General features: G+C 44.8%; 2 protein-coding genes across 4 annotated transcripts in view; both read right to left on the bottom strand.

The window, feature by feature from the left end:
- The window catches only part of LOC121560301 (lipopolysaccharide-induced tumor necrosis factor-alpha factor homolog), a 61908-nt gene that overhangs the window by 26814 nt on the left and 21617 nt on the right, over positions 1–13477 (bottom strand). The gene's annotated exons all lie outside the window — the stretch shown is intronic.
- Positions 614–11734, bottom strand: LOC121560299 (lipopolysaccharide-induced tumor necrosis factor-alpha factor homolog). Of its 3 annotated transcripts, none has more exons than XM_041873308.2 (6): positions 11554–11734; positions 5503–5627; positions 3282–3356; positions 3124–3165; positions 1942–2092; positions 614–1611 (listed from the first exon to the last, which is right to left on the bottom strand). In XM_041873308.2, the coding sequence occupies exons 2-6, from the start codon at positions 5624–5626 to the stop codon at positions 1506–1508; spliced, it is 498 nt and encodes a 165-aa protein (XP_041729242.1). In that variant the 5' UTR covers position 5627; positions 11554–11734; the 3' UTR covers positions 614–1505. The 3 variants fall into 3 exon arrangements, with proteins under 3 accessions (XP_041729242.1, XP_041729241.1, XP_041729243.1); XM_041873307.2 differs by having other exon boundaries at positions 5503–5631; positions 11554–11730; XM_041873309.2 differs by lacking the exon at positions 3124–3165 and having other exon boundaries at positions 5503–5631; positions 11554–11726.

Below are 13477 nucleotides of genomic sequence, written 5' to 3'. Positions count from 1 at the left end.
TACAATATTATGACTTGTGTTTTTTTCCCTCTGTGGCCCTAATATTCTATCATTTTATATATAGCCTTATAGTCTATGGGAAACTGTAAATTATCTAATGATAGCAACATCATCTAAAAATCGTTTTTTATCCAAAATCATTGAAATTAATGATCACACACGTTTAAATAATGACAGTGGGTCTAGTTATATGTGATAACAATGTATAGTGAGCAGTGAAATAACTATTGGTTTCCATTTGTGGTGACTGCTGACTGACATTAGGGATGAGATTAAATAGATCCTGGAATTTAGCCTGGTCTGGAGCAGGCTAGCTCCACAGAATAAATCTCCATGGTAATTTATACCATAACATATCCTCCTGCCCCCTATCCATCTTTAGTGCAACCGGATTACGGATCAATTGAGCCAGGATCACCAAGATATCCTGGCTTAATCCCTTATCCTAGTTTTGTGCAACAGGCCCCTGGTCTTTGTACTGTACATTTGTATGGCTGTCTATTATTTAACCTCTTCCCCCTAATTAGGGGCAGGTTGGCATTTATTGTCATGAATCTTGCCCTGGAGGCAGTTCTGCAGAGTGGTCACTGTCTGGCACAGCCACAAAGTCATCATATGCTAACCATAATGTCTAACCCTAACCTTAAATGAAGACCAAAAAGCTCATTTTTGTTTTCATGAATTTTTATGATATAGTCAATTTTGACTTTCGCAGCCGGCCCATCTATTGGAAATTGCTCAGTTCTGCCTCCAGGGCAAGATTCATGACAATAAACGTCAACCTGCTAATTAGGGTCACCTGGGAAACACACTGACCAAAAACATGGTGAAAGGATATCCTGTCACACATTCACATTCACAGTAGATGAAGCTGCCCTTGCAGTAGTCATTTCAGAGAGACAGTAGCCTATTGTCTTTCTAATGTGGATTATGCACTGAATTGGTTCATGTAGTTTGTGTGTGTGTCTGTGCATGTGTGTGTGTCATATGAATTACAGAGTCTCTGGTATAGAAAGCCTCTTGGATTTGCTAGTAGTGAACGCTAATAGATTTAAATTAATATGTGTTGTGGCTAGGTCTGTTCATATATAGGGTTTGTAGATATGGATCACTTTGTGGCAGGTGTTTTTGTGCCTGTTCACATGCTTTTGTGGATGTGGATCACTCTCTTGCAGTTGGGGCGGCTTGTACACATTGACACCAGTAGATGTTAAGCTGGTCTTCCAGTAGTCATTTCAGCAACAGATGCCTATTGTCTTTATACTGTGACTCCTCACCACAGCCATTTCTATTTTCATTAGGAGCACGTTGCTTCACAAGTGTGTGTTATGGTTGGAAATATGAGTCACCATTACTCAGGTAGTGAAAGCGTTCCTGGACCTAGTGGTGTACTGGGATAGATTGATAAAGGTAAGGATCACTTTGTGGCAGCAGTGTCTGTGGGCCGGAGATGGCCGCATTGTGGACGTGGATCACTTTGTGGCAGGTGTCTGGTCTAGGTCTGTTCACATACGTCTGTGGATGTGGATCACCCTCTTGCAGTTGGGGCAGTGGTGCTCTACGTCCTTACAGGAGTCAACACAGAACGGAATGAAACAGCATGGCCAGCACCTAGAGAGAGAGAGAGAGAGATGGGAGAGAGAGAGAGAGAGAGAGAGAGAGAGAGAGAGAGATATGGGAGAGAGAGAGAGATATGGGAGAGAGAGAGAGAGAGAGGAGAGAGAGAGAGAGAGAGAGAGAGATGGAGAGAGAGAGAGAGAGAGAGAGAGAGAGAGAGATGGGAGAGAGAGAGAGAGAGAGAGAGAGAGAGAGAGAGAGAGAGAGAGAGAGAGAGAGATTCAGTGTGTGTATCCATCTGTACAGAAAAAAAGAATGTGTGCTACATGTCTGCATATGGTACATGCGTGTGTGTGTGTATGTGTGCATGCGTGTCTAACTTACAGGAAAAAGCCGAGTGATCCACAGATGACCCAGGTGAGCAGTCCAGTGGTGTGTGTGGTCTCCGTCAGAACCTGGACCTGACACTGGGGACACGTCATCTGGCCGGGCACGTCTCTAGGCAGCTGCTGCTGCATCACCACCACCTGGGTTACTGCAGAGGGAGGAGAATACTGGTTAGAACCAGATAGAACTGGTCAGAACCAGATAGAACAGGACAGAACCACCACCTGGGTTACTGCAGAGGGAGGAGAATACTGGTTAGAACCAGATAGAACTGGTCAGAACCAGATAGAACAGGACAGAACCACCACCTGGGTTACTGCAGAGGGAGGAGAATACTGGTTAGAACCAGATAGAACTGGTCAGAACCAGATAGAACAGGACAGAACCACCACCTGTGTTACTGCAGAGGGAGGAGAATACTGGTTAGAACCAGATAGAACTGGCCAGAACCAGATAAAACAGGACAGAACCACCACCTGGGTTACTGCAGAGGGAGGAGAACACTGGTTAGAACCAGATAGAACTGGCCAGAACCAGATAAAACAGGACAGAACCACCACCTGGGTTACTGCAGAGGGAGGAGAACACTGGTTAGAACCAGATAGAACTGGCCAGAACCAGATAGAACAGGACAGAACCACCACCTGGGTTACTGCAGAGGGAGGAGAACACTGGTTAGAACCAGATAGAACTGGTCAGAACCAGATAGAACAGGACAGAACCACCACCTGGGTTTCTGCAGAGGGAGGAGAATACAGGTTAGAACTGGACAGGACTGGATCAAACTGAACAGACTTGGACAGAACTGCTCAGAACCAGGTAGAACTGGATAAAACTGGAACTCCATAGAATTGGATAGAACAGGATGGAACTGGACTAGAAAGAATCACCACCACATGGGTTACTGTAGGGAGAGGAAAATACTGGTCAGAACCGGATAGAACCAGCTAGAAATGGATAGAACTCAATAGAATTGGATAGAACGGGTTAGAACTGGACAGAACCGGACAGAGCTGGATAAAACAGAATAGAACAGGACAGAACTGGATTGAGCCACTTAGGCCCCCCCAAAATGAGGTTGTTTGTTGTTAGTTCTATATTTCAAACCCCCACAGAGGTAGAGGATTAGAGGGGTTGCTAAGGCTGGGTGTTGCTAAGGCCAGGATATCCAGCCAATACCTTCTGTGTGTACAACTTGGTTCTCGTTTTCCACCTGGGGTACTGTGAATAATAAAATAAGGAACCGATTGAGGTAGTTTTGGTCAGATAGTTTGGAGTTTTCTTCAGTGTGTGTGTGTGCGTGCGTGTGCATGTGCGTGTCTGTGTGTGCGACTCACCGCCAGATGCATTTGTAGGCTGTGCCATGCCCATGCTGTACTGGGGAGGTGGTGGGTACATGCTGGGTTGGGGACCTGATAAATAAGGGATAAATAAATAAATACATCAATACACTGTGTCATTTACCTCAAACCCAGGGATACAGAGTGGTTGGCCAGCCTTATTGGAACACAAACCCAGGGATACAGAGTGGTTGGCCAGCGTTATGGAACACAAACCCAGGGATACAGAGTGGTTGGCCAGCCTTATTGGAACACAAACCCAGGGATACAGAGTGGTTGGCCAGCGTTATAGGAACACAAACCCAGGGATACAGAGTGGTTGGCCAGCGTTATGGGAACACAAACCCAGGGATACAGAGTGGTTGGCCAGCGTTATGGGAACACAAACCCAGGGATACAGAGTGGTTGGCCAGCCTTATTGGAACACAAACCCAGGGATACAGAGTGGTTGGCCAGCGTTATGGGAACACAAACCCAGGGATACAGAGGGGTTGGCCAGCGTTATGGGAACACAAACCCAGGGATACAGAGTTGTTGGCCAGCATTATGGGAACACAAACCCAGGGATACAGAGTGGTTGGCCAGCGCTGTGCGAACACAAACCCAGGGATACAGAGTGGTTGGCCAGCGTTATGGGAACACAAACCCAGGGATACAGAGTGGTTGGCCAGCATTATGGGAACACAAACCCAGGGATACAGAGCAGTTGGCAAGCATTATGGGAACACAAACCCAGGGATACAGAGTGGTTGGCCAGCGTTATGGGAACACAAACCCAGGGATACAGAGTGGTTGGCCAGCCTTATTGGAACACAAACCCAGGGATACAGAGTGGTTGGCCAGCGTTATGGGAACACAAACCCAGGGATACAGAGTGGTTGGCCAGCGTTATGGGAACACAAACCATGGGATACAGAGTGGTTGGCCAGCCTTATTGGAACACAAACCCAGGGATACAGAGTGGTTGGCCAGCGTTATAGGAACACAAACCCAGGGATACAGAGTGGTTGGCCAGCGTTATGGGAACACAAACCCAGGGATACAGAGTGGTTGGCCAGCCTTATTGGAACACAAACCCAGGGATACAGAGTGGTTGGCCAGCGTTATGGAACACAAACCCAGGGATACAGAGTGGTTGGCCAGCCTTATTGGAACACAAACCCAGGGATACAGAGTGGTTGGCCAGCGTTATAGGAACACAAACCCAGGGATACAGAGTGGTTGGCCAGCGTTATGGGAACACAAACCCAGGGATACAGAGTGGTTGGCCAGCGTTATGGGAACACAAACCCAGGGATACAGAGTGGTTGGCCAGTCTTATTGGAACACAAACCCAGGGATACAGAGTGGTTGGCCAGCGTTATGGGAACACAAACCCAGGGATACAGAGGGGTTGGCCAGCGTTATGGGAACACAAACCCAGGGATACAGAGTTGTTGGCCAGCATTATGGGAACACAAACCCAGGGATACAGAGTGGTTGGCCAGCCTTATTGGAACACAAACCCAGGGATACAGAGTGGTTGGCCAGTGTTATGGGAACACAAACCCAGGGATACAGAGTTGTTGGCCAGCATTATGGGAACACAAACCCAGGGATACAGAGTGGTTGGCCAGCGCTGTGCGAACACAAACCCAGGGATACAGAGTGGTTGGCCAGCGTTATGGGAACACAAACCCAGGGATACAGAGTGGTTGGCCAGCACTTAACAATGATGTTCATGACATAATAATATAATAATATAATATGCCATTTAGCAGACGCTTTTATCCAAAGCGACTTACAGTCATGCGTGCATACATTTTTGTGTATGGGTGGTCCCGGGGATCGAACCCACTACCTTGGCGTTATCTATGGCTATCGTGACACATACTTCCAAAACGCTTAATGAAAACACTGTTGAAGGGAGTTGCTGTCCAGTAACATTCTAATTTACATATAGAGTAAGGGCTGGTTTCCTGAACACAGATTAAACCTAGTCCTGGTCTGAAAAGCATGCTCAATGGAGAATCTCAATTAAAATAGCTCTTTAGTCTAGGACTACACTCTTAGAAAAAAGGGTTCAAAAAGGGTTATTTGGCAGTCCCCATAGGAGCACCCTTTTTGGTTCCAAGTAGAACCCTTTTTGGTTCCAGGAAGAACACTTTTAGGTTCTTTTTTTCTAAGAGTGTAAGCTTATACTGTCCCTAAGAGTATCAGTGTAGATCTGATCTCTTACCTCCATGGAAGCCAGGCTGAGGGGGGTAGGCAGTTCCCCCGCCATTTCCCTGGTAGCCCACTGGGGGGCCGGGGTAGGGGGGAGCCGACACATCCTGGGGGGGTCCATACTGGCTCTTCTCCATACTGTCTGGGGTGTGGGGGAGAGAGAGAGAGAGAGAGAGAGAGCGAGAGAGAGAGAGAGAGAGAGAGAGAGAGAGAGAGAGGATTGCACATTGTTACAACACTGTATATATACATAATATGACATTTTAAATGTCTTTATTCTTTTGAAACTTCTGAGTGTAATGTTTACTGTTAATATTTATTGTTTATTTCACTTTTGTTTACTATCTACTTCACTTGCTTTGGCAATGTTAACACACGTTTCCCATGCCAATAAAGCCCTTAAATTGAAATTGAAATTGAATTGAGAGAGAGAGGGAGAGAGAGAGAGAGAAGGGGGAGAGGTGGGATAGGGGAGAGAGAGAGAGGGAGTGGAAGACAGTGAGCACACCTTATGAAAATATCACGTTTACAAAAATATGTCTCTGCCCCCACCTTCTCTCCCCTTCCCCCCTCTCTCTCTCACCTGTCTTCTCTCTCTCTCGCTCTCTCTATCACACACACACACACACACACACACACACACACACACACACACACACACACACACACACACACACACACATACACACACTTCTTGATCAAGCTGTTGCTTATAACAATGATACACACTCCTGTATTCAACCGGGCAGGTTTGGTGACATTTCATTGGACAAATACCTAGAGTGGTGACATTTCATTGGACAAAGACTTGGCCTGTAGCCTCTGAGTAGTACAAGCCTATAACACACCACCGGTAATGAATGCCACCCACCCACTGTGGCACCATGGAGCTAAAACCATCAGAATAACCCTAACCCTAACCCACCCACTGTGGCACCATGGAGCTAAAACCATCAGAATAACCCTAACCCTAACCCACCCACTGTGGCACCATGGAGCTAAAACCATCAGAATAACCCTAACCCTAACCCACCCACTGTGGCACCATGGAGCTAAAACCATCAGAATAACCCTAACCCTAACCCACCCACTGTGGCACCATGGAGCTAAAACCATCAGAATAACCCTAACCCTAACCCACCCACTGTGTATACTCACCATGGAGCTAAAACCATCAGAATAACCCTAACCCTAACCCACCCACTGTGGCACCATGGAGCTAAAACCATCAGAATAACCCTAACCCTAACCCACCCACTGTGTATACTCACCATGGAGCTAAAACCATCAGAATAACCCTAACCCTAACCCACCCACTGTGGCACCATGGAGCTAAAACCATCAGAATAACCCCTAACCCTAACCCACCCACTGTGTATACTCACCATGGAGCTAAAACCATCAGAATAACCCTAACCCTAACCCACCCACTGTGGCACCATGGAGCTAAAACCATCAGAATAACCCTAACCCTAACTATAACCCTAATCCTGGTCTATGTTACTGTTGAATGAACAACAGTTAAGAGTTAGTTAGAAAACGTTAAATTGTCACACCACAATGACACATCAGTTGTCAATACAAAATACAGGTGTAGCCCTTTCCTGCAGTCAATGTCCAGAAGCTCCCTCTTTGGCCTCATGGGTGGAATGTTATTCATATTTTTCATAATTGTATCATTAATAACGCTTTTATTTATTTTTAACACACGAAAATCCGGTGTTTCTATGTCAAACCGTTTTGTTATATTTCAGTCTTCTGTGATGTATATAAAGTGTAATATTGGGATGCAAACTCAAAATTGAATAGATTTCAACTCTTACCTGACATGGTACAGGTGTCTTCTTTCTTTAAGCCCTTAACAATGTTTGTGAGGTGTATACTTTGGTTTCAAAGTAGATTTGTTTAAGACTACCAAGAATCACTCACTGCAGTAAAAGATTCAAAGCCATATTAGGACCCCTCAGATAGTTTTGAGACAATGTAGTCAGTCATAGGCAAACACAGTTCAGTATGTCATCTGGAATCAGCTATACTACATCACATCATTTAAACATAATTGTGGTCTCCCTTGGGAAACAGGTCTTCTGATCTCAATGGGACTTCCTGGTTCATTAAAGGTTCAATAAATAAATACAAATTCTAACCTCCTGATTCAATCTAACCTCAGGCTCATCAATAACCTTTACTTACAGTAAGCAGGTCAGTCGTTAAGAACAAACAATCTTTTATAGAAATCTACACGTTATCAGGAAATGTAGAGGTTATATAACTCTGCAGCACTCCACCAATCAGGCCTTTATGGTAAAGTGGCCAGATGGAAGCACTCCTTAGTAAAAGACACGACAGCCCGCTTTGAGTTTGCCAAAAGGCACCTAAAGACTCTCAGACCACAAGAAACAAGATTTGCTGGTCTGATGAAACCAAGATTGAACTCTTTGGCCTGAATGCCAAGCGTCACGTCTGGAGGAAACCTGACACCATCCCTACGGTGAAGCATGGTGGTGGCAGCGTCATGCTGTGGGGATGTTTTTCAGCGGCAGGGACTGGGAGACTAGTCAGGATCGAGGCAAAGATGAATGGAGCAAAGTACAGAGAGATGAAAACCTGCTCCAGAGTGCTCAGGAACTCAGACTGGGGTGAAGGTTCACCTTCCAACAGGACAACGACCCTAAGCACACAGCCAAGACAACGCAGGAGTGGCTTTGGGACAAGTCTCTGAGTGTCCTTGAGTGGCCCAGCCAGAGCCCAGACTTGAACCCAATGGAACATCTCTGGAGAGACCTGAAAATAGCTGTGCAGCGACGCTCCCCATCCAACCTGACAGAGCTTGAGAGGATATGCAGAGATGAATGGGAGAAACTCCCCAAATACAGGTATTACCGTATACAGCGTCATACCGAAGAAGACTCGAGGCTGTAATCGCTGCCAAAGGTGCTTCAACAAAGTACTGAGTAAACGGTCTGAATACTTGTGTAAATGTGATATTTTCGTTTGTTTGTTTTTTATACATTTGCAAAAATGACTAAAAACCTGTTTTTGCTTCGGCATTATGGGGTATTGTGTGCAGATTGATGAGGGGGGAAAATGATTTAATCGATTTAAGAATAAGGCTGTAATGTAACAAAATGTGGAAAAAGTCAAGGGTTGTGAATACTTTCCGAATGCACTGTATGGGTGCATCCCAAATGGCACCCTATTCCACATGGTCCTGGTCAAAAGTAGTGCACTAAATATGGAATAGGTTGCAATTTGGGACATCCCCTATGAGTAAATGTTATACCGCATCATGTAGTTGACAATAGTGTTATTGTGAAGCTGTAATGGAGGCTTATCAGTGGACTTTGTGCCATGGGATCATGAGGAAGTGAGGTAGAGTTGTTTAGTGTGTGTGTGTGTGTGTGTGTGTGTGTGGGACTGCTGCTGCGCAGAAGAAATATCAGTGTGCAGAGAAGCACGAGATTGAACTTCACTCAACTCTCTAGTTTTCCCCGTTTGTTAACACTATCAACGTTTCCCTTTACTGTGGGTATTGTGATCGAATCAATGCAATATTAGCTACTTTCAATGAAACATACCGAAACAAAACAAACTATGCAAGACTTAGTATGCAAAACCAAATATACAACAGACTTTGTTGTAGGCAGAATGCATCAGAGTAGGATTCAATTGCATTGACAGGCACGACTCAGGCACATACTTCTATACGGACCGGTGCGCCATAACCAATCAGAGCTGCAGTAGGCCTATATGCAAATAAACCATTGCCATATATGTGCCATTCACTTTGAACTGGACTGTCTTTACAGCATGAGAGGTTGTGAGTAGATGCGCTTGTTTTGAGATCAAAGCGAGAGCTGCATGTAGCCACCTGTGTACATTTGTTCATATCCTTTGCTAGTTAGTGAGTTATTAGCCCAGTTATAGATAATTTGTAGTCAGTAATAGGGGAGTGGTTGCTTCCTACAAGAGCACAAAACGCGTGCATTTAAAGACATCTTTGAAAAGCGAGTCAGGTAAAGAGCATTTTTATGTCTTAAAGGGGCAGTGTTGTATTTTGAGACTAAGTAGCCAATAGGCAGAGGGTAGCATAATTTGTCTGATTCTCTGTAATAATGATATGGGAATAATGATGCATTTTATTTTGTAAAATAGTTTCCTCCTCTCTTAAGGCCCTGCATTTTTTCATTTTGCCTCTTTCTTGTGACCACTTCTACATTATGATCTAGCCACAACCTACTTGTCACTTTCAAGACAACAATCAGCTGCCAAGCACACTACACAATGGAGCCTGATAGCGCTGGGTGTGAGTGTGTGTGTGTGTGTGTGTGTGTGTGAGTGTATGTATGTGTGTGTGAGAGTGTATGTGTGTGTGTGTGTGTGAGTGTGTGTGTGATTGTGTGAGAGTGTGTGAGTGTGTGTGAGTGTGAGTGAGTGTGTGTGTGTGTGTGAGTGTGTGAGAGTGAGTGAGTGAGTGAGTGAGTGAGTGAGTGAGTGAGTGAGTGAGTGAGTGAGTGAGTGAGTGAGTGAGTGAGTGTGTGTGTGTGCGTGTGTGAGTGTGTGTGAGTGTGTGTGAGTGTAAGTGTGAGTGTGTGTGTGTGTATGTGTGAGTGTGTGTGTGTGAGTGAGTGCGTGTGTGTGTGTGTGAGAGAGAGTGTGTGAGTGTGTGTGTGAGAGTGAGTGAGTGAGAGAATAAAGAGAGAACAAGACTGATCAAGACAGTTAAAGTTGGCTGGGCCATCAACTGTACAGTAAGTGTATTTGACATTCTTATATGAGGCGTTTCTTGCTAATGTGTTTGACAAGATAAAATGATGCAAAAGACGTCTGTGTGTACGTGTGTGAATGCATGGGCGTGTGTGGTTGTGAGAGAGAGAGAGAGAGAGAGAGAGAGAGAGAGAGAGAGAGAGAGAGAGAGAGAGAGAGAGAGAGAGAGAGAGAGAGAGAGAGAGAGAGAGCTCAGTTGATAGAGCATGGCGTTTGCAATGCCAGGGTTGTGGGTTCGATTCCCACGGGGGGCCAGTATAAAAAAAAAATAATATTCACTAACTGTAAGTCGCTCTGGATAAGAGCGTCTGATAAATGACTAAAATGTAAATGTAAGTTGGGTGACTGTACTGTAGGTGACAAGTGAAGTTGGGAAAGTTCATTATGAATATCAAATCAAATTGTATTTGTCACATGCTTCATAAACAACAGGTGTAGACTAACAGTGAAATGCTTACTTACAGGCCCTTCCCAACAATGCAGAGAGTTATGCAAGCGGACCTGCTGTTGCCACACACACCAATTCACTATCCCTACTAAACACACACACACACACCAGTGCGCCATCACTACTAGCCATTTCCCCAGAGGATATTGTAATCTGGTTATCAATCTTTACCAGGGTTAATAAGAATGAAAGACACCCAATTCAGGAAGTGTTTTGAATTTAAAAAAAAAAATTTAACAACTTTTTAAATAAATAGCTTCTCCTCTTCCGTTTACTAAGAAGTCATTGAATATAGATTCCCTTTTTTCAATTATTTCAGTTTACTTCCTGAACTGACTGACTTCAATTTGAATTGACCCCAACCCTGACCTTTACCATACACATTTAACATGGGGAGGAACCCGAACTCACACACCCTAGTCAGTTAAACATTTACAGAAGGCTTCATTTTCATTTCCTTAATCCAACATCCCACAGAACAGCTGAACAGTTCCCCATAAATGATATCATGGTTTGGTTAGCTATTAAATTCACTGGTGTGTTAAGTACAGTTTGCCACTGTCTGTGTGCACACATCTAACAGCGCTGCCAAACATTAGGCACCAAGACAAAGCTAGAATAAGGTAGTGTGACTGGTGGTGTGTTTTCTCTAAACTGATTTTTTTTTTTTTAAACCTTTTCTAACAAGTCTTTTCCCTCTTACATAGCCACACACACAAAACAAACACAGATATTCCTAGTCCTAGACACAACTCATTCATCTTTTATTATATCCTCCAAAGAACCACTCTGAAACCCCCCAGCTCAGAGCACCCTTTCCCAGCCACGAGCAGAGCAACAGCCCTTTACCTTTTTGGAGTCCTGGAGGAGACGAGGTACTGTGGACTGTGTGGAGCTAAAGATCAGAGCTCCTACTCGCTCGAGATACAGTGAGAAAGTGAACCACGTAGGAAAGAGAGCAAGAGAGAGCGCATACACAGAGGGGAGGAGTGAGGGAGGTGTGAGGCAGATGTGGTCAATCACTAGTTCCAGTGTAATTGCAACATCACTGTGTGACGAATCCCAGTATGACAGGAAACAGGAAAGGGGACATTCCACTCACACCAGGGGTGTTTCCCCTAAGAGACCTGGTCAAAAGTAGTGCACTGTCTAGGGGACATGGTGTCATTTGGGACGCAACCCTGAAGAACCTGATTCCCATCAATAGAACAGAGACATCTGACTCACTAAATGGTTAAAGTGAAGAGGTGCAGGGGTGTGAATATGCTGTGTGTGTGTGTGTGTGTGTGTGTGTGTGTGTGTGTGTGTGTGTGTGTGTGTGTGTGTGTGTGTGTGTGTGTGTGTGTGGTGAGAGAGAGATGAGGGGAGGAAGGGGGGGCTTTCCACAGAAATAGTGGCTGTGGTGAGTCACAGTGTTAAACGTTCATGTGTTCATTGTTCTCGATAAACAACGTTGTTGTGGTTGGAAAATATGGTTTTTGGTCAGAAGACAGAGCAGTCAGCCGAGCGCATTAACCATACATCAGTAGCCTATTGCTGCAACCTGGTCTCAGAGCATTTTGGATTAGGTCTGGACTAGGCCATTCTAAAACGTCCAATTTGTTGCTTTTTAGCAATTTTCATGTAGACTTGATTGTGTGTTTTGGATCATTGTCTTGCTGCATGACCCAGCTGCGCTTCAGCTTCAGCTCACAGACGGATGGTCTGACATTCTCCTGTTGAATTCTCTGATACAGAGCAGAATTCATGGTTCCTTCTATTAAGGCAAGTCGTCCAGGTATTGAGGCAGCAAAGCATCCCCAAACCATCACACCACCACCACCATGCATGACCTTTGTTATGATGTTCTTACTGTAGAATGCAGTGTTTGGTTTTCGCCAGGCATTACTGGAACCATGTCGTTCAAAAAGTTATACTTTTGAATAATCTGTCCATAGAACGTTCTTCCAAGAGTCTTGATGATCATCCAGGTGCTTTTTGGCAAACTTGAGTCAACTTTTTGGACGAGATGGGTCCCATTATGCCTGGCGAAAACCAAACTCTGCATTCCACAGTAAGAACAAATTGGAAGTTTTGGAATGGCCTAGTCAAAGTCCAGACCTAATCCCAATTGAGATGTTGTGGCAGGACTTGAAACGAGCAGTTCATGCTTGAAAACCCACACGTCACTGAGTTAAAGCAGTTCTGCATGGAAGAGTGGGCCAAAATTCCTCCACAGCGACGTGAGAGACTGATCAACATCTACAGGAAGCATTTGGTTGGAGTCATTGCAGCTAAAGGTGGCACAACCAGTTATTGAGTGTAAGGGGGCAATTACTTTTTCACACAGGGGAATTGGGTGTTGCATAACTTTGTTTATGAAATAAATATGTAATTGTTGTGTTATTTGTTCACTTATGTTCCCTTTATCTAATATTAGGTTTTGGTTGAAGATCTGATAACATTCAGTATCACAAATATGCAAAAGTAGAGAAAAGTAGAAAGGGGGCAAATACTTTTTCATAGCACTGTAGGTCTGTAACAGTTTGGATCTAGAGTGTCACCCCCTTTGAAGAGGGGGATGACCGCGGCAGCTTTCCAATCTCTGGGGATCTCAGACGATATGAAAGAGAGGTTGAACAGGCTAGTAATAGGGGTTGCGACAATTTCAGCGGCTCATTTTAGAAAGAAAGGGTCCAGATTGTCTAGCCCAGCTGATTTGTAGGGGTCCAGATTTTGCAGCTCTTTCAGGACATCAGCTATCTGAATTTGGGTGACGGAGAAGTGGGGGAGA

Source organism: Coregonus clupeaformis, unplaced genomic scaffold (genome assembly GCF_020615455.1).
Source record: "Coregonus clupeaformis isolate EN_2021a unplaced genomic scaffold, ASM2061545v1 scaf1524, whole genome shotgun sequence".
NCBI classification, from domain to species: Eukaryota; Metazoa; Chordata; class Actinopteri; order Salmoniformes; family Salmonidae; genus Coregonus; species Coregonus clupeaformis.
Note: the sequence above shows the minus strand (reverse complement) of the source record. Positions and strands in the feature narration are given on the sequence as shown.